The sequence below is a fragment of the Myotis brandtii genome, unplaced genomic scaffold (genome assembly GCF_000412655.1).
Source record: "Myotis brandtii unplaced genomic scaffold, ASM41265v1 scaffold699, whole genome shotgun sequence".
Classification (NCBI taxonomy): Eukaryota; Metazoa; Chordata; class Mammalia; order Chiroptera; family Vespertilionidae; genus Myotis; species Myotis brandtii.
In genome coordinates, this window is record NW_005370733.1 from 168,881 (window position 1) to 186,857 (window position 17,977).

Sequence of the window (17,977 nt, forward strand, 5' to 3'; positions counted from 1 at the left end):
GGCAGCAATGCCCCCCTTTCACTCATTCAACACATTTACCCAGGGCCTACTGTGTGCCCCGCACTGGGGGTGCAGGACAGAAAACCGGGACAAAACCGCTGCCCCCTGAGGCTTGCGTCCTACAAAGATGGCAGAAATGAGAGAACCATCTGATTCCTGATGGTTCCTGAGACCCACTTCTGCCCTTGGGTCCTAGGCTACATCTCTGTCCTCCCAGCATGCACCTCTTTGCCTCGGGCATCCAAGGTTGGTGGCAGCGGTGTGGTTAGGACTGTCTGGAGATGTGCCCTGTTGTTCTAACGACAGCGCTGGCCGCTACCTAAGACATCAGCAGAGTTGACTCAGTGGGAACGGGCGGGGCTCATGGGAGACCAGGGGAGATGAAAGTGACTTGGGGGCTGAGTTTTGAGGCACATGTGAGGGTTCAGAGGCAAGAAAATAAAAGCATATTAGCTGATCATGGGACATGCTTTCATTTAAAAATAGAAATATCATGACATTATAAATATTAAAATGTTACTTATTTAAAAAAATCATACAACAGAAACATATCTGATAGTGAAACTCCCGTCCTCACTACGATAAAACCCATTATTGTCATTTATTAGAAATAACCCGAGTGAAAAGTTTGGAGTGAGTGGATGGATGGATAGATGGACAGACAGGTGGACAGATCAGTGGGCACGAACACCAGTGGGATTACTGCCCTGTAACTTTTTAAACAATTTTTTTTTCCTTTATTGATTTTTAGAAAGAGGACAGGGATAGAGAGACAGAAACATTGATGAGAGAGAAACATCATTGATTGGCTGTGCCTCCTGCACACCCCCTACTGGGGACTGAGCCTGCAACCCAGGCACGTGCCCCAACTGGGAATCGATCTGGTGACTTCTTGGTTCCTGGGTTGACCCTCAACCATTGAGCCACACTGGCCGGGCTGTAACGTTCTTTCTTTTCTTTCTTTCTTTTTTTTTTTTACTGTGGTAAGAGTACAACATGAGGTCTACTCTCTTGACAAATTTTTCAATAACAAATGTGTACATTACAGTATTTTTAACTACAGGTTTATTCCTAGAGTGAATCACTTTGGTTGTGATATAAGTTCAGTTTGGTAATATTTCATTTGGGGTTTTTGCACCTGTTATTTGGGTTCCCATCACAGCAGACCCTGAGACCAGACTGTGGCTTCAGCAGGGGTGTTGGGGTGGGGATGGGAGACAGGACAGGGAGAGCCAACACAATCTAGGTAACAGGCAGGCCCCGACGCAGGCACCTGGGTGCAGTCCCACGGGGATCCTCCATGTGCAACACCCCTCAAAACCCTCCCTCCCAGAGACCATGTTCATCCATCATTTCCCACCCCATTTTGGAGTCACCCTGAGGAAAGGTGACTCCCCAACACGACTGCCATCTCACAATCAAGCAAGTTCATGGGGTACGAGAAAGACACATGCTCGGGTGCGGACGCCGTCCAACACTGGACCCGGCCACAGGGCACGGCGAGAGGCAGGGGGCGTTTCTGCCAGCCGCCCTTCAGCTGCCCACGTTGAGTCATCGCGCGGATGGTGCAGGTGGGAGCCCGAATTATCTGTGAAACAAGCCTTCCACAGAGGATCCGTAGGCGCAGCCCCAGGGCTCACCTGCTGTAGCCCTGCAGTGCAGGGCCCGCATTATCTGTGAAACAAGCCTTCCACAGAGGATCCGCAGGCGCAGCCCCAGCCCCAGGGCTCACCTGCTGTAGCCCTGCAGTGCAGTATGCTCTGTGTGCCCCCCACTGGGGATCAGGAGAGAAAAACAGGACCGAACCTCACCACAAGGGAAAACTGAGAGGTAATACAGTGGGGCCTTGACTTACGAGTTTAATTCGTTCCGTGATGGAGCTCGTAACTCAAATTACTTGTATGTCAAATCATAAAGTGAACGAGTGAGACACTGATACTGGGCTGATGTTGTGGCGTTCACTGTGACGTTCGCTGCGCCAACTAGCGGTGGGGTATCTGAAGCTGGCTCATAACCCAAATTTTAGCTCGCAACTCAAAGCAAAAAATCGGCCGAGAGACGGCTTGTATCTAGAAAAACTCATTAGTCGGGACACTTGTAAGTCAAGGCCCCACGGTACAAGGGCCATAAATGCTCAGGCAGAAATCAATTTCAGGTTCAACACGACCCACCCTGGGCTCAGAACCTCTAACCCACCAAGTCTCAGCGTGGCCGTGGAGGCACCGATTCTCCGGTGGTTCCCCGGTAATGACCCGGGACCAATCCTCCTCCCAGAGCTGGTTTTCCGACTCCTGACACCGTGATCGGGCAGCTAGTCCCACACAGAGGCTGCTGTTTCCGACGGCTCTGCCTCCTGGGCCACCAGAGCCCAGTGCGGCCGGAGGGGCTGCTTCCAGGGAACAGTGCTCGGGGCAGCACTGGGATGGGCCTCCCAGCGCCAGCTCACTGCCACCGTTCCCATCAGTAAACCCGCTCAGTCATCTACCCTCCTTTTAAAGTGACCTCTTTTCTTTCACTGCTCAGAACCTTTTTGTCTCCGATTTTCAGCAGTCTTATGATACCGTTAGGTGTGTTTTTTCATTTTATTTATCCTGGCTGGTGTTTGTCTAGCTTTTCTGGTTGTCAGCAGGAGTGCTGGTCTGAGTTCATGTTTATTGTTGTGCAATTATTGCATTCGGTACTTGGTTTTCCGTAACCACCAGGTGCTATTTACCTGATGTGGACAATGTGTGGTCTCACGCTATTGATGCTCTGTTGATTATTTCCCCTCATGTGTTTAGTGGAATAAAGCGGAGGCTGATGGACTCCCGAGGTAGTTGGCAATGGCCATTTCTCTCCTGGGCACAGCTTCTCCTGCTGCTGTCAGGCCGAGGGAGGCTTCCGAGCTTCTCTACAACTCATGCAAACCTGCTAAGATACGCACTCAATATACAAATAATTCTGTTATTTTTTTATTTTGAATAAAAAGCTGGCTGGGGTAACAATACTAGTGGCTCTGCATACAAAACACAACATATTTGAGGTTATTTCATCACATTTTTACAAAACTGTCGTTATGTACAGCACTGGATATTCACAGCAACTTTATTAGATTCTAAGGACTAGAATCAGATGAGCAACAGGGACATCCAAAATGGAGAAAGCTAACATCAGAGGTCTTTCGTTAGCTGGAGAGCTGGCTGGCAGCTGACTGGTAGAGACAGCGGGTCTGTTACGCCTTCTTTAGGAAAAACAGGGCTACGCAGTGACATAGACACCCTCCGAGACTTCCACTACATTTTCTCTAGAATCTTCCCTCTTCAGACTTCCCCAGAACCCGCTGCCCTAACGTGAGAGAGAAGCTCAGGGCGCCGGGGCACTGTGTTCAGGAGAGGAAGGCTGGCTGGTGCGGAGGATCTGGCACGGTCTGGTTCAACCCGAGAAAGAAGTCGACCCACTTGGGTGGTGAGTTCTTTGCAGTTTTGAGCGCCTGGGAGAAGTGAGCCGCGCCCCATCTTAAAGGTGGCAGGGGCTCCTCCCTCCCACTCCGGACCACAGCACCTTCCCGCAAACGGTGCTTGAACTCGGTGCTGCCGGAAGTACCAAGACGAAACGGACAGTCCCTGCCCTAGAGTTTACAGTCTAACAATGAACGCTATGTACACATGTGCAATGGAGGGAAGCCGCCATTTTTCTGGATGGCGGGATATTCCAAGCAAAAGGGTTATTCTTAAAGTTATCATTTAAACACGAAGTCTTAACACACCACCTAATCAGATGGCAAAATTTTTAAACAAAATCTCCCTTTTATAACCTTAAGTTTTTATTTTTTAAAATATTTTTTTATTGATTTCAGAGAGGGAGGAGAGAGAAAAACATCAATGATGAGAGAGAATCATGGATCAGCTGCCTCCTGCATGCCCCCTACTGGGGATCGAGCCCACAACCCCGGGCATGTGCCCTTGACTGGAATTGAACCTGGGACCTTTCAGTCCACCAGCCAATGCTCTATCCACTGAGCCAAAACGGCTAGGGCTAACCTTAAGTTTCTAAATGCCTGTTCTTTTTATTTCAAAAAAATGTCATATGTAAACATACAAAAATTCAAAGCGGAACACAAAGATTATAGCATGGGCACTGGGTAAACATAAACTACATATCAGTACACACAACACAGACTTCCTTTTTTTATACAGTGTTATTTTTGTATAAACAAATTTGATTATTCCCTTTCCTTTCATACATTAAAGTACAAATCTGAGTCAGTCTTGAAAAGACTTAACTGATTTTTGCATTTAATTCTAACTAGTACCCAAACCCAAACCAAACACCCTGAACCCACCCAGTCTGTTAGCCAAGTGACAAACTGATGAAGTCGGAAATGCCTCAAGGCCGCCACAGCCTCTTACATCCTCTAATGCGACCACTTTACAGGATCTTCCTGTGCAAGTAACAGGATGTCACGATGGCGAAGTAAACCATTTTTGACCTCATAAACACACATGACATTCCGAGTTCTGAAATGTACCTCTCCCGACCCATTTACAGTATTTCAACCAGACAGCCTACACCCCTGCTTTGTCGGCATGAGTTCCACCTGCCCCTTTTCAACTCCCCCCGAGCCGGGAATGAATGGACAGACACCGTGTGGCACCCCCTGCAGTACTGCTATAGCCAAACTCACTCCCAGGGCCTCATGGTGTATTAAGTCTCCCCACGAGAGTACATTTATCACTCAAAAGAAAGGCAAGCTACAAAATGCTGAGCCACCCAACTGGATAAAGACGGGGAGAAAGATTCACACGCAAAAGGATTAAGCTCTTCACAGGACACCTTTAAGCCATTTCCCTGTTAAGTTCATTAATTTCACACCATGTTTTCAGAAACAGCCCTGCCTTAAGCTGTATCTGCATGTGGGAGGCCCTTGACCAGCTGACAGTGCGGACTCAGCTCAGCTGACAGTCCTCACACTGACGGAGCGCGGGGCCCTGGGAGCCAGCACAGGCCCCGCACACCCGGCAGTTGCATCGGGTACGAGGCTGCAGTACTGAGATCACAGGAAGCCGCTCCACACGTGCAAATCTGACTTCATTAGAGAAAAGTCACATTTCACGTGCTCTAGAGTCAGTGTGAAGAGCAGAGATCATGTCAGCAGACGTGAAGTTCTTAACTCCAAACGCCCCTTTTAGATTCAAGAAACAGATGAAGTTTAAAACTCTGAGACTTGAGACACAATCTAAAACCCTGGTTAAGGCTGCCAGCGGACACTTCACTAAAAACTAACCTGAAAACCATGCGCGGGGGTGAGACCCTGAGGGAAGAGGACTCTGGACACACCCTGCAGGTCACTGCATTGCTGACCCCCCAGCACACAGAAGGCGGCCAAAGCATGACACACACAGTCACGGCGAATGGCCACGCCAGGCAGAGGCTCGAGGCTGTCGGTGCGGGGCCAACTATAAAGAGACTCATCACCTGTCTCTCTGTGTGTGCTGCCCCGTCTCTAACAGGAACACAGGGCAGATACACCTGTCCTTTAAAAAATCTAGGCCTCCTGCCCTGGCCGGTGTGGCTCAGCTGGCTGACTGTCATCCCGTACCCCGAACGTTACACGTTTCATTCCCAGTCAGGCCTCATACCTAGGGTGCAGGCTCAACCCCTGGTGGGGCATGTGCGAGAGGCAACTGATCAACGTTTCTCTCTCTCTCCCTTTCTCTAAAAATCAATAAAAAGCATATCCTCAGTCACGTGAGGATTAAAAATGCTGCCGTCCCCTCAGCTCCTCATGCTCCCAGGCTGGCGGGCTCACCTCCACGGATGGGAGGCGGGAATTTGGGAGGCAGCAGGTTGCGCTTCAGTCCCCAGGGGGAGAAGCCATGTTCTGGTAAAAGAGTGGCATGATTATTCCTATATAGACACACAAAATAATTCATTAGGGAGGCCCTCTTCAGTTAACTCCCAATAATTCAGTTTCCCCCAAACGCACAAGTGCTTTAAAAAAATACTTAGCATCTTAAATGGCAGCAGTGCCACGTTCTCCAACAACACAGCTACTGACTCTGAGTGGGAACAAAAACGGAAGTGAACGAAGCATTCCATGATTATTAAAACGGCAATGACGCCCTGACAGGATCCCAATTGTTACTGTCACATTTATGGGTGAAGTGACAGGCTACAGGCATAAAGTGGCTGCAACCACACACCTGCCGCTGTGCTCGTCATGATTCTAATGCTGACTGGTCCTCTTTCTTGAAAATCAACTTAATGTACCCGACACTAAAGGCTGGATAGAGCTTCTCTTGAAGTTACCACCAAAATGAGAAATAGCAAGTGAGGCAAAATGACTTTCACTAAGGATACAAAGTAAAAGCAGGAAACTGTGGTAGTCAAGGCAAACTAGACGGCAGGCAGGATGAGTCCAAATTCCACCTCGTACTTCCCGCCCAACTTCCCAGAATTGCGCCCGTGCCACGCCGTGTGCGGCAGTCCCAGCCGTCCGATCAGCACCGTCCCTGGGACCTGCCTGTAAAAGCCCAACGCTGTCACCCCAGAACGGCTGCTTGTTGTTTTAGGTTTTAAAACCAATGAACACTGAACATCTCTTTGCCCATTGAGAGACACCGTGTTGTAACAGCAGGCGCAAGTGCCTGCCGTCTGTCTGGCAGTCTCTAGGCAGACTCTGGCCGGACAGACGTGAACCTTCCGCAAATGTCAACATTAAAAGCACTCCACGATTTAATACTGAAAGAAGAAAACATTCTTTTCTATGCACAGACGTCTCGCTCTGGTACCACAGTTCGGTTCGAAGCGGGCGTGGCCGCCTGAGCTGGAGTGCCTACATCCTTACACACTGAGGAGTTGGGGTAGGAAACTGATGACACGAGATCATTAAAAGTGAGTCACAATTATTCCTTTACAAGAGTCACTTGGCCTTTGGACACACGAAACCCAATTTTAGTCTTGGCTTCAACCTCTTAAAAATATAGTTTAGGAAAATGTTTTCAGACAAGAACCAGCGGATCCGGTTCCACGGCTATTTGTTGGGGACAGAGCAGGCCCCACGCTCAGACACTGTGAGCATCTGCTGGACACTGACCACCACGTGCCCGGCCACCTCCGCTCTCTGGAGCCACAAGGCTGTCCTGGACCCAGGCCAGGATTAAGTCCTCACGGAGCCCACAGGCCCTTCTCCAGTCTCTAGAAATCTCCGTTCCTAGAAATGACAGGGTGTTTGTTCAAACTGCTTCAATGAAGACGCTTTAAAAGCAAGTGCTCCTCGCTGGGCACGGAGTGGGGCTGACGTTCACCTCAATGCCGGGCTCGGCGCCCCGTCACTTACAGATGCCTCTCGCCGCGGAGACGGAGGCTGCACTCGGAATCACTCGGCCCCTTTCCAGCCACGAGGAGCGCCCCTCCCTGCGCAGGCCAGGTCCAGCCCCTCTCCGGCCGGACTATCCCGCAGATCACAGTCCACTCCACCGCTGCCGGTCAGAAGACAGGAGAGTCGCAGAAAGGGCAGGGGCTTTGCAGCAGCCTCTTGATCCAGTCGGGGTCTGCAAGGAAGACAGGCGCTGAGCGTGGGCTTCGGGAAGGGGCCCGTGGGATGACTGTGAGCGAGCTGCCGTGTCCGGGCGGCATTCTGTGCCCCTGGACAAAGCGCCCACCCAGCATTCTAAGCGAGGCTGGGCTAACCCGTGGCCCCGCTGAGCTCCACTTTCTCCTCTAGACCCGCAGCTTCTCCTGCCCAAAGCCGACGTGGCTCAACGCCCAGTCACCCGCAGGGCATTTGCTTTTAAAACTTGTTTCAATCTTTTCCTGACTTTCTGCCTAAATGGTATAGCAGCTTTCAGGGAGTGTTTATAAATCCCCCAAATCTGTTTCAAAATAATCCAGTAAGAGGAGGGAAGAGTATGGGGAACCACGGATGAAACATAAAAGGCTGTGAGTGGGCAATTTTTGCAGTTGAATGATGGGCACATAAGGATTTATTAAACTCTTTTCTCTACTTTTGTATATGATGGCATTTTCATATATATATATATGTATATTTGTATTGATTTCAGAGAGGAAGAGTGAGAGAAAAATCAATGATGAGAATCATTGATTGGCTGCCTCCTGCATGCCCCCTACTGGGGATCAAGCCCGCAACCCTGGCATGTACGCTTGACCGGAATCAAACCCGGGCCCCTTCAGTCCACAGGCTGCCGCTCTATCCACTGAGCCACACTGGCTAGGGCTGATGGCATTTTCTATAATAAAAAGGACATAAGCTGCCAGGTAAGAAGCCAAGCCTAAGGGTGTGTTTTTATGCGGAATGTCTTCTGCTTCACTTCACTGAGCCCACAGGTTCCCCCAGAACACGGACATAATTGTGTCTAGTTAGCGCATGTGGTTAGTGTGATGTTAGTGAACATCAGGGCATAACTGTGACATTTATCGGGCTGTCTGCGTCGCTAATTCCTGTCCATATCGCTAATCTCATCTCAGATTAGTTATCTCAGAAACGTGGGCTTTGCCACTGGGCCATCGAGGACTGCAGCCCCGTCACGGCTGCTAGAAGCAGGACTCCACGCGCACACCCGGAGCTGCCCAGCAATGCTGTCCTCGCAGGCATTACCATTTGCAGTTTTCATTCAAATGTAATCTAGACCTGTCAGGTAAAAGAAGTGCGGGCATGTTCTGAACGAATAACTTACAGGAGCAGGCGGCAAACTTACACGCTAAAATGCAGCAGGGGTTTGATAGCGACATATCCCGATCACCGTTTTAATTAGCTGTGGCTTCATGGTGACACTGTGAGGGGCAGTGTGAGCCTGACCCGGCCGGCATGCCCCCCCCCGAAGCTGGGAGAGGCTCACTCACCTTCCGGAGCCGGGTGGCGGGCAATACTATCGTGGAGCAAACACCTTCTGTAGATCAGGCTCTGGCAGGACTGGTAGGTTAAAAAGCACCTGAAAGAAGACATGGTATCGTCAGTTCTACCAACACTGGAAAGCGGCCGTGCTGAGCGTAACGCACCAGTCACACTAAAAGCCACGCTAACCAAGTAAAGGGCAGACATTGCTCACAAATTCATGGCAACCCCGCACCCCTCTGCAGCCGCTGGGCCCGCACCCACACCGAGGGACGCGCCTGTCAGTGCCCAGCGACAGATAGTTGCTAACGCAGACGGTCACCGCGTGCTCAGCACTGGGAGACGTCTGTCCCTCCCTGACTGGGCTGGGGCTGGGTGGTATGCTGACAACTGACCACCTAGCACACTGACCGTTATTCTTGTGAGTGACTGTTAAGATTGGGGACCAGCACTGTGTTTAAGAACCTGACAGCACAGTGGGGAAACCTGAAGGAGAGAGAAGACAAAATGAATGGTGTGAAAAAGAAAGGGCGAGAACCTATGTGCCCAGGCTCAAGTCCATCCGATGCTGTTCACGCACCTCTCCCAGGACCAGGCCAGGCAGGGCGGGGAACGCAAGGAGATGGGAAGGAGTGCATTTGGGTCTGCACGGGAGGTTTTCCCAAAAGACAACAGTTTTTAAGCTGAGCAGCCAAGGAGCAGAAAAGTTCAAAGAGGAAGAGGAGGGAGGAAGAGATTCCAAGCAGGCTCGCTCTGAGGAGACTTGGGCGTACAGGAAGCAGCTCACACCTGGTGAGAGCCAGCACCCTCTCCCGTGGAGAAATGAGACGGAGGCGATCTGGCACTAACTCCAATCAGCAAACACGAGGGTACCTGCTGTTAGAGAGCCCATCTGAGAGACTATGATGCGTGGCAGCTACTCCTGTGAGCTCTGCAGCCGGAACACCAGGCTCCAGCTCTGCCATCCACCACCTGTGTGACGGAGCAAATGATCTGCCTTCCCCAGGGGCCAGTTGCCTCATCTGTAGAAATGAAATCACCGCCGTGTCCCCATGCACAGTGGCTGTGAGAATAGTGACTCAGGACACGCGCACCGCTCAGCAGAGCACCTGCCACACCGTTGGTGCTCGAGATGTCGGTCATGAGCTGACTGCTGCTACATGGACAGTAAGGACGTGAAGCAGACAGCTAAGAAGGGTCAGAGGCAGGGAGAATAGCAGGGAGAGCTGTGTCCAGGAAGCCAGTGATGGAAGTGCTTCAGGTGGAGGAGGAAAGAGAGGAGGAAGAGGAAGAGGAAGGAGGAGGAGGAGAAGGAGGAAGGAGAGGAGGGGGAGGAAGAGGAGGAAGAAGGGAGAGGAGAAGAAATAGGAGGAAGAAGGAGGGGGAGGAAGAGGAGGAGGGGGAGGAGAAGAAGGAGGAGGAAGAGGAGGAAGAAGAGGGAGAGGAGAGGAGGAGAGGAAGAGGAGAGGAGGAGGAGGAAGAGGAGGAAGGAGAAGGAAGAGGAGGAGGAGGAGGGAGGGGAGGAAGAGGAGGAGGAGGAAGAGGAGGAAGGAGAAGAGGGGAGGGAAAAGAGGAAGAAGGAGGGAGAGGAGGAGGGGGAGGGGGGAGTTGCCCACTGTGTCCACTAAACGAGGACATGCTGAGTTTGGAGTGAGACTAAGGGCAGAGAAGGAGGAGGACTTCTACCTTTTATTATAAAGTTAAGCAAAAAAAGCACATCAGTGCTTTTATATTCCACTAACTTTAACAGGTGTTACTTCAGTAATAGCCATTTTAAAAATGCAATGCTACTTTGATGGAAAACAGCACTCCCCACATAAAGAAACTCCTGTGTGTGCCAGGCAGTACGCCTCGCCGCTGCAGGCGCCTGGCTTTGGCCAGCCCGAAGAAGCACCCCTGTGCCAGGTCTGACAGCAGCAGCTTCTCCAGCCGCAGGGGCAGCTACGTTGGGGAGGAGCCCCTTGCAGTGCTCTGCCTACATGAAAGTGAGAAAGTGAACCGGGCGCGAGAGCAGGGCCTGGCGGTGGAGGCTTACCGGAGCCAGATGTGGCCGTTGGAGCAGACCGCCTGCTTGCGGTCCGTGAAAGGCAAGATCTCCTTGCACAGACTGCAGTGCTCAGGGAAGGTCTGCTTGTTCATCTTCTTGGAGATGTGGCCAATCAGCACCTGGTGAGACAAAGCAGGCGGCGATGTTCAGCGGAGAGGGCAGGGCTGCCCGGCACCAATGAAATGAACAATGATGCAGCTTTGCACCCAGACAGGAGATTTCATTTCCATCACACTGTCCGGGAAGTGAAAAGACTAGGCCTTCAACTGTGTCAACTGGCTGAGCGAAATCTGCTCTTTCAGGGACCTCTGACAACAGGGTGGACTGTGACCACTAAAGGAAAAACTGTTCTGAAAACCACAATCTGTTACTTGCCTTGTTTTCGTTGCTTCTGAAACAAGGACTTCGGAGTTCTGTTAGAAGACAAAGTATTTAGCTATTACTTACAATATTCTAATTTTAAGAAGGAAAAGCATTAATTTCTGTAAGCAAAGTATTATGTGAAATACTAACTTGGTAGACTTGTACAAATGTCTATTCTTCAAGAAAGGCTTACAAAGGAAAAGATAACCAGGATTAAAAAATAATAATTTCCCCTTCTGATGGCCCAAGACCCCTGAGCGATCCGGTTCAGTCGCCTGCAGTGTGAGATCCACTGACCTGCAGAGAGGCAGGGTGGGGCGGGACCCACAGTGGGAGTGGAGGAGGCGGGAGAGGTCGACAGGCTGGTGCGAGGCCTAGTCCCAATTTCAGCTTCCCCTTTCTCTGCTTTGGTCTTGGGGTTACACTACTACTTCAACAATGAAAGTCTCAAGAACACTGATCGACTTCATTCTTTTGTTGGAAAAACCTTCGTGGCTGTCTCACTGGGATGGGAACCCCAGCCCTTCAGAAACATCTTGTCTCACTAGCAGTTAATGTCCTTTGACATTTTTAACCCATTTACACAGAGCTCGAAGCCTCAGACGGCCCCTCTACACCTGCCATTCCCCACAATTAGTTTACTGGCGTCTGAAGGGGGTCTTACCTACTTACCCTGTACGCAGTTTACAGATGTAAAGCCCGTTAACTTTTGGTTTTTTTGTTGTTGTTTTTTTGCCTTCAAGTTCTAATTATGGTCCTTACAGCAGGGACAAGCACCCTCCCTTTTCTAGGCCGGCCAAACACCCTGACCGTGACAAAGCCTGCTTTCTCCCCGTGGAGACGTGCTCGGATTTTACACCAGGAAGGGCTGCTGCTATTGGCTCCCAAGGGCCTTGCACGTGCACACCCAACTGTTTGCTACTTTAACCCATGCCTTCTCAGTGGGGGCTATTCCTCCCAAAGGGGACAGAACATGAGAAAAGGTGGGGATGGCGGGGAGAACAGCGCGGAGTGCGCCCTCAGCCTGGAAACCTCGTCTTGAAAACCCGCACATCGCTCAGTCACTGAGAGGAAGAACAGAACTTCTGTGTGTGACAGGAGCATGTCCTCTGCACCAACCCTCGTTTCCTAGTCCCTCCAGCACCCCGGCCGCTCAACCACCTCAAAGCACAAACCAAGCTTTAGAAACTCAATCAGGCCCCAAGGACAGCAGGCTTTTCAGTCTCAGCGTTCTTGCCGACCAACACCTACCCGCGCTGTCCGGTCGTCATACTCCTCGTCAGACATGAGGAAGTCGCAGAGCCCCCTGGTGGGGACGCTGGTGTTCTCCGTGATCCACGTGTGCAGGTACACTTCTCCCAAGACCCGCTTCATGTGCTCCCTGCTCAAGTGCATTTCCACAGCTTCGATCTTCCCCTGGATTTCCAGCAGTTTCTCCTCCATCGGCTCATGGCCTCCGACATCTCCCGCCTGGGTGAGGGAGTCATCGGCGGGGTCGTCCGGGTCCCCCTCTTTGCTCTTCTCCTGAAGGCCTTGCTTACTCGCCTGTCTGGAGGACGTGCCTTCTTCTTGCTCGTCCTCCATGGGGCCCATCCCAGGGGAGTCGACTAGCAAGACTTTCGAGTCCTCCTTGGTGGGCTGCCACAAAGCTTCGGAAGGGGTTTTCTGCATCGACTGATACAAAATCCTCAGGAGAAAAAGCTTGAAACGCCAAAAGTAGGTGGCCCCGCTGCTTTCGATCTTCTTTTCCAAAGCTTCTTGTAAAAACGGAGGGATATATTTATCTTTCAGAATCTTCCAGCGCACGAGGTCTAGCAAATCTACCTGTTTAAAGAGGTTCTGAACCGAAGATTCCAAGAGCTGAGCAGCTGCCTCTTCAAAAGTTTTGAGAGCAACAAACTGGACCTGGTAGTTTTTGTTAACGGGATGGAGGCCATTGATCATGCCCTCAGTTGTAATGATGGCCAGATACGCACCGCAGGGGCTCACCGCTATCCCGTGTGTCCTCACTGAGCCAAACACCTCTGACAGCTTAATCAGCTGGTGTTCAAACTTCAAGGCGACATCAGTGAAGATGGGAATCAGCTGCCTCACCTTGCCGTCGCTGGAGCAAGTGTATACGGTCCCGTTCTGCTTGTCTGCCGTCATGGAAACGATGGGCATCGAGTGAAGGCCCGTGACGTGGGAATTGTGAACATTCAGACCTGCCTTGGAGATCAACAGGAGACACCAGAACACATAGGGTCCTCTGGCGGCCACCACCAAGCTGCAGTTACACTTCTGGTAAGGGTGATAGAGCGGCACACACTTGATGCTGTGCACGGGCAACTGGTCCATTTCTTTCCACAGGACAATGGGCTGCCTTAGCGTGAAATAGCCTTTAATGGCTTTGAGATTGACAGGGAGGATTTTTACGGGTCCGAAGGCACTCCCCACAATAAGGCCACTCATTTTCCGATTATTGTGCTCATATTCCCACCAAAACAAGACACTTGGAGAGCTGATTCCCGACTCGATTGTGTTGCAGGAAGAGATGGACTCCTTCCCCACGAAAGGCAGCTGGAACTGCCACACAGCGATGTTGCCGTTTTCAAAGAGGACGGCCAGGAGCACGCTGCCCACGTCCCGGCACTCATTGTTGTGCGTGACCTGCTGCGTGGTGCAGATGCCCGACCACTCCATCCTCACTGGCGTCTGCATGCTGTGTCTCCTCTGGAACTCAGCAAAGTCCGCCAGGTTCCCTCCGGGGGCCTCGGTTTTAGAGAACCTGTAACTGGTCTCAAAGAGACGGTCTCCGTAAATCTCAGTCAGGTCGACCAGCTGGACCCACTGCAGCCTGTTGAGGTTAGCCTGGATGGTCAGGCGATTGTCCAGGGTCAGAGCTGCCAAGAGGCACCTGCCATTAGCATCGCAGCCCATGGGGGACCAGGTGGTGTACTTAAACCCTCTCAGTGGGGGCAAAGCCTTCCCCTCAGGGTTGAACGCCCTGTCCAACATGAAGGTCTGGCTGATGGCGGGGTCTGGAGAGCTGGCAAATTTCTGTTTACACTGAGCAACTTCTGCTTTTGAGCCAACCTGGAAATAAGAGAGATAAAAACTATCAGATAAACATTTCACTCTAGAAATATGTTTATATTACTGAGGCTACAATAACAATATGTACAAAATTTTACATACAAAATATATATACAAAACTTTTCTACCAGTTTTGTTAATTTTAGTATGCCATGCATTTAAAAGATCAAATACAAGCTTAAAGCTAAATAAGCATATATTCACAAAATGGTGATTTTTTAAAAAGGATCAGAATAAATGTTGCCATTATTCATAGGCTGGTTTCCACCTTCTTAGGATGGACATAAGCAATGAGGATGAGAGAGATGTACTTAATTATTTTTTTTCATAGTTTTACTGATTTCATAGAGGAAGGGAGAGGAAGAGAGAGGTAGAAATATCAATGATGAGAGAGAATCCTTGGCAGCCGGTCCAGCCTGCAACCCTGCATGTGCCCTGACCGGAAATGGAACCGTGACCTCCTGGTTCATAGGTCGATGCTCAACCCGAGCCACACCAGCCGGGCTGATTCTTAAGAGTCAACAGAGCATTTAGCTAAAGTCACAAAACAATAAAAGTGTTAAAATGCATGAAAATATACATCTTTGATACAGATAGATATTTGGATTCTTACAATATCTTTGCAATACAAATGCAAACTTCCTCTCCCTCTTCCAAGTTCGTAATGTATGTACATCAGCAGTGCCTAGCTGTATGATGATGATCTCTTTAAAAAGATTGTAAAGGGACATTAAAGACGGGGGAAGAGCCCCAGCTTGTGTGGTTCAGTGGTTGAGCATCGACCCATGAACCAGAGTCAAGATTAGATTCTCAGGCGGGGCACATACCTGGGTTGCAGGCTCAATCCCTAGTAGGGGGCGTGCAGGAGGCAGCCAATCAATGATTCTCTCTCATCATTGATGTTTCTATCTCTCTCTCCCTCTCCATTCCTTTCTCTGAAATCAATAGAAATAACAAACAAAAAGATGGGGGAAGATAAATGACCAAAAGAATGTGATCCAGAGCCACAAGGAAATAGCCAGGAAGCCTAAAGCGGGGAGGGGGAAGAGAGGGGGAAGCAGAGGTCAAATAAAATATGGTTTCTGTTATGTCAGAAGCAAGGAGAAAGGACTTGACCCACTGTGTTAGAGAAGTGGCTAACAGAGAAGCAAGCAGAATCGTGCCATTCCTTTTTGGTGTCAATCTCCTTTTACAGATATGCTGATTTTCAAACTGGACAGGGTAGAAAAATGTGATTCAAAAAGAACTCAAGCCTAAGACATATACAGACATAATAAAAGTCACTTTAAATGAGTTTAAGTCCCTAAACCCAGAGGAATTACACTCCAGGGCACAGACAGAACTTGGGAGATCAAGTTCGGACAACTGGGAATGTGTGAGAAAACAAATGCAAGAAATAGTTTCAGAATATCCCCCAAAAGGTAAATAGGTAACAAAAGCCACAGACCATTAAGCCTGATAGGGAATAAAATTCCTCAATGTTTTCACAAATGACTGGCTTATGTAGATGGCAGTGACCATCAGAAACCAGCATAAGATAACTGGAAAAACGCAATGTTATTCTCTCTTCTGCTGAAACCGCTAGATAACATAAATAAGCATGTAAAATGAGAGGCAGATATAAAGTTGTCCAACAAATGAATTAGAAGACTCACTTTTCCTAAAGGGTGTTACACACAATACTCCCCTAAATTGTCCCTTGAGGAGTTCTGTGGCTGTAGTCATTCCCCCAGAAGAGTTACAGGGGCAAGTAGAGACTTAGTATCGAACTTTTAAAAACAGCCTGTGTGTGTGTGTGTATGGAGGAGGAAGGGGTCATCCTAAAAAAATGCCCTGGAATAGTGTCTCAGGCAGCACATCTTGATTCTAAAAAGGCACTTAGGTAATCTTCTGGATACACTTACGGGCATGCTGGAGACATAGTATAAACCGGAAGTTCCAATGATGGGTGCAGCTTTCTAGCTGGTTATAAAATAACGCTAACAAAAGCCCAGAGCTTCCTAGGGTAGATACAATGTAAACGATGACACAATGAATCCTGGCTCTGTCAAGTAACAGCTCCAAGCCCCTGCACACACTGGGTAGACCCCTGGCCCTAAGTTCCTCAGTTACAGAGAATAATACTGCATGTCTCACAGAGTCAGGAAGGTCACATAAGTCAATATACGTAAAGCACATATTAGTAAGTGCTCAATAAATGTTAGCTATGATGATGACTATTAATTCTCTAAGAGGTAAGTAACTGTTAATGAGACCTAAGAAGAGTATTGTAAAACGTAGGGTAATGTTGTCCACCAAATGAAGGGTAGACATAAAATTGTTCACCAAATCCTATAATATTATAAGTTAGAATAGGTAACTTACTATAAATAAAAGCTATCATAGAACTAAAAGTAAACTTATAGAATCTGTAACCCAAAGCAGCAGCACAGGATAAAATACAGGAAGCGCACGCAACCCTTCGTCCTACTCATGTAGGAAGAACTGTTGGTAGGGTGGAGAGCAGCATGAATCTGGACCAGCAGGGAAATTCCTCAGGGTTTTGTGCAGTAATTCCTAAATGTTAGTTTGAATGAGCCTACTGCACATCGCAAAATTAGTTAATTAAAATAAATACTCAGATGCCCAAGAAACATACTTCAGAGTCCAGCTTGCAGAGGCCAACCCCCCACCCCCAACCATTTAATTACATACTACTAGAGGCCCGGTGCGCAAAATTCATGCAAGGGGTTCGGCCCTCACAGCAGCCCTGCCTCCGCCCACTGGTCGTTTCAGAAGGTCATCCCAGAAGGTCGTTCCGGAAGTACATATGAACATCCTTAAAGACAGCAAGTTCCTTTCTTCTGCCGCCCTCCTCCAGCGTTTCTCAACTTCACAGCACCACCAGCCCCTGCCCACCTGATGTTTATATTTGGACCAATTTGTTCATATCTTCTCCAAGAAGAGCTTAGAGGGCTTAGTCATACAAGTTTACCAATGACCTAATTCAACACCAAGTTGTCCGCTTAAAACTTGAATGAATTATGCTAAAAAAGCGAAGCATCAATTGAGCGGCCAGCTGTTAAGGTATATATAATGTCGGGGGGACACCCTATAGATATGTAACTTTACGGCGCCCATCACCACCTGCTAGAACACTGGCATTTTTTCACTCCCGGGGCAGGGACTGCTTCATTTTCAGGACCTAAGTCAACACCCCGCTGACAGAGTGGCATCCGAGCGTCTGTCCAATGAGTGGATTTACACTTTGATAGATCACATATACCCATACAGATCTTTGCAGGAAACAGCGAAAGTGTTTACACTGGGCTTCTAAACCATGAAAATGAACCTTGGGGGGGGGGGGAGACTCTGAAAAGACTACTAGAGAAAGACTTAGGAACCCCCAAGTTCGGGAGGCAAACTTCGTTTCTATGAAGCTGGAAGCACTAACTCTCCCCAAAGACCATTCCACTCCCCGAGGGGTTTTCGCTGTTAAACAAACACTAGGGCGAGAGCTCCAATCCAGCATTTGCCCACCTGCCCAGGGTGAGAGCCATTCATCACAGAGTCGCTGCAACAGGTAAGACCACGGAAAGGACCAACTTCTCTTCTCCAAAAGCAAAGGAAGAGGGAGAGGAAGGCACACGTTGGCGAACAAAGCCAGCCGGGGGCCTCGG

General features: G+C 49.4%; 1 protein-coding gene and 1 long non-coding RNA gene across 3 annotated transcripts; both read right to left on the reverse strand.

The window, feature by feature from the left end:
• Positions 1-977: 977 nt before the first annotated feature.
• Positions 978-1,832, reverse strand: LOC106724051. Of its 2 annotated transcripts, none has more exons than XR_001359800.1 (2): positions 1,733-1,832; positions 978-1,640 (listed from the first exon to the last, which is right to left on the reverse strand). It is a non-coding gene; the product is annotated as an uncharacterized LOC106724051 (long non-coding RNA). The 2 variants fall into 2 exon arrangements; XR_001359799.1 differs by having other exon boundaries at positions 978-1,643.
• A 4,860-nt stretch (positions 1,833-6,692) lies between these two features.
• On the reverse strand, positions 6,693-14,336 carry GTF3C4 (general transcription factor IIIC, polypeptide 4, 90kDa). Its single transcript, XM_005882126.2, has 4 exons — positions 12,495-14,336; positions 10,869-10,999; positions 8,842-8,930; positions 6,693-7,532 (listed from the first exon to the last, which is right to left on the reverse strand). The coding sequence occupies exons 1-4, from the start codon at positions 14,238-14,240 to the stop codon at positions 7,468-7,470; spliced, it is 2,031 nt and encodes a 676-aa protein (XP_005882188.1). The 5' UTR covers positions 14,241-14,336; the 3' UTR covers positions 6,693-7,467.
• Positions 14,337-17,977: the final 3,641 nt, after the last annotated feature.